The following is a 1,406-nucleotide window of genomic DNA, read 5'->3' on the forward strand; positions in this document are numbered from 1 at the left end:
TTTTGTTTCATTATTTCTTTTGAGACCTCTGTTCGTTTCTCATATCTTTTGTTATTATAAATTTAAATAAAAGTCTTAAACGGAAATATTATTAATTTTTATTATAATCAAATAACTTTTCTTTGTTGATCTTCAGAAGTTTGCAATTGATGCAAATATAGGTTTTACTTATTTTCTTTCTTTACATTGCGAATAGTCAGTTTGTCACGTTATGAATTATGTATTTTTGTTATATATTCTCTTCTAAAGTAATTCATTACAAATATTTTCGTTTATTTAGGATGAGTTTTATTACATATTTAAAAGAACGACACTGGGTCCCCAGGAAGTGTGCGGTGTTCTGATGGGTAACGAATGTTCCCGAGTCTCATCACCTCTTCATAATTGGACCGTTCCTCTTACTCCATTCCCTAAACCTCCAGTTGAAATCATCAAAGATCCACCAGTAAGGATTCCATTTTTTAGTAAATAGTTTTTCTTAAGTCTGTTTACATAATTGTATACATACAAAAGATTATGTATTATTAAATTAAAAGAACACTTGTTTGAGTTCCAGGTTTTTAATGCATTTTCTGACAATTTTTAAAACTAAATTAACCAGTTTAGTCCAAATCGGTTTTACAGAAATAATAGTATCCATTGAGACGAGTATTTAGCATAAGACATAAGGTTGTATTTCTCTTCTGATAAGCAGAAAAGAGTAAAATTCGAATTTCAACATGAACTTACTACAATGTTGGGAAGTGAGTGAACGATAACAAAAGTTGCATGATCTGATTTTTTGGATCTGAAGAAAACTCAGAGCATGAGCTCAAAATGGTTGATACATTGCATAGTTCTCACAAGCAATCTTCGCGAAAGTCTATATGTTACGGTGGTTTTGATGCGTCTCATGCAATTTTTGCTACAACAACTTCAACCGAATACATCAGTTTTACTCTTTACTGTCTCTCTTACTGGAATGTGACCATACATGAAATGGTAAATTTGCTCTTCTAGATTTGTACTATCACCTTTCTAATTTTTGTAAAAAACATTTACTCAACTTTCATTTGAAAAATGTTATTTAACTATAATTAGAAATTTTAAATAAAAAAGAATAACAACACTCATTTTAAAGTTAATTTTCATATTTTTTATTTCAAATGTAGCCAGGAGCACCTGTACTTAAAGTCTTGCACTTGTCTGACACTCATTTGGATCCTTATTACCAAGAAGGTTCGAATGCTGATTGTAAGGAACTCATGTGCTGTCGGCTGACAGATGGTTGGGCTGCGACAAAGGCACAAGCAGCCGGGAAGTGGGGCGATTATAGAAACTGTGATACTCCATTGAGAACATTAGAAAATATGCTCAAGAATATTGCCACCAAACACAAAGTAAGTTTATTTTTGCTGCATTATAGC

The 1,406-nt window shown here is 31.7% G+C and overlaps 1 protein-coding gene across 1 annotated transcript; it reads left to right on the forward strand.

Moving 5' to 3' along the window:
- Positions 1-280: 280 nt before the first annotated feature.
- On the forward strand, positions 281-1,379 carry LOC122273203 (sphingomyelin phosphodiesterase-like; the record flags this gene model as incomplete). Its single annotated transcript, XM_043057272.2, has 2 exons — positions 281-445; positions 1,152-1,379. Coding segments are annotated over 2 exons (393 nt in total), but the record flags the coding sequence as incomplete, so codon positions are not given.
- Between the last annotated feature and the right edge of the window lie 27 nt (positions 1,380-1,406).

This window comes from Parasteatoda tepidariorum, unplaced genomic scaffold, assembly GCF_043381705.1.
Source record: "Parasteatoda tepidariorum isolate YZ-2023 unplaced genomic scaffold, CAS_Ptep_4.0 HiC_scaffold_2829, whole genome shotgun sequence".
Taxonomy (NCBI): Eukaryota; Metazoa; Arthropoda; class Arachnida; order Araneae; family Theridiidae; genus Parasteatoda; species Parasteatoda tepidariorum.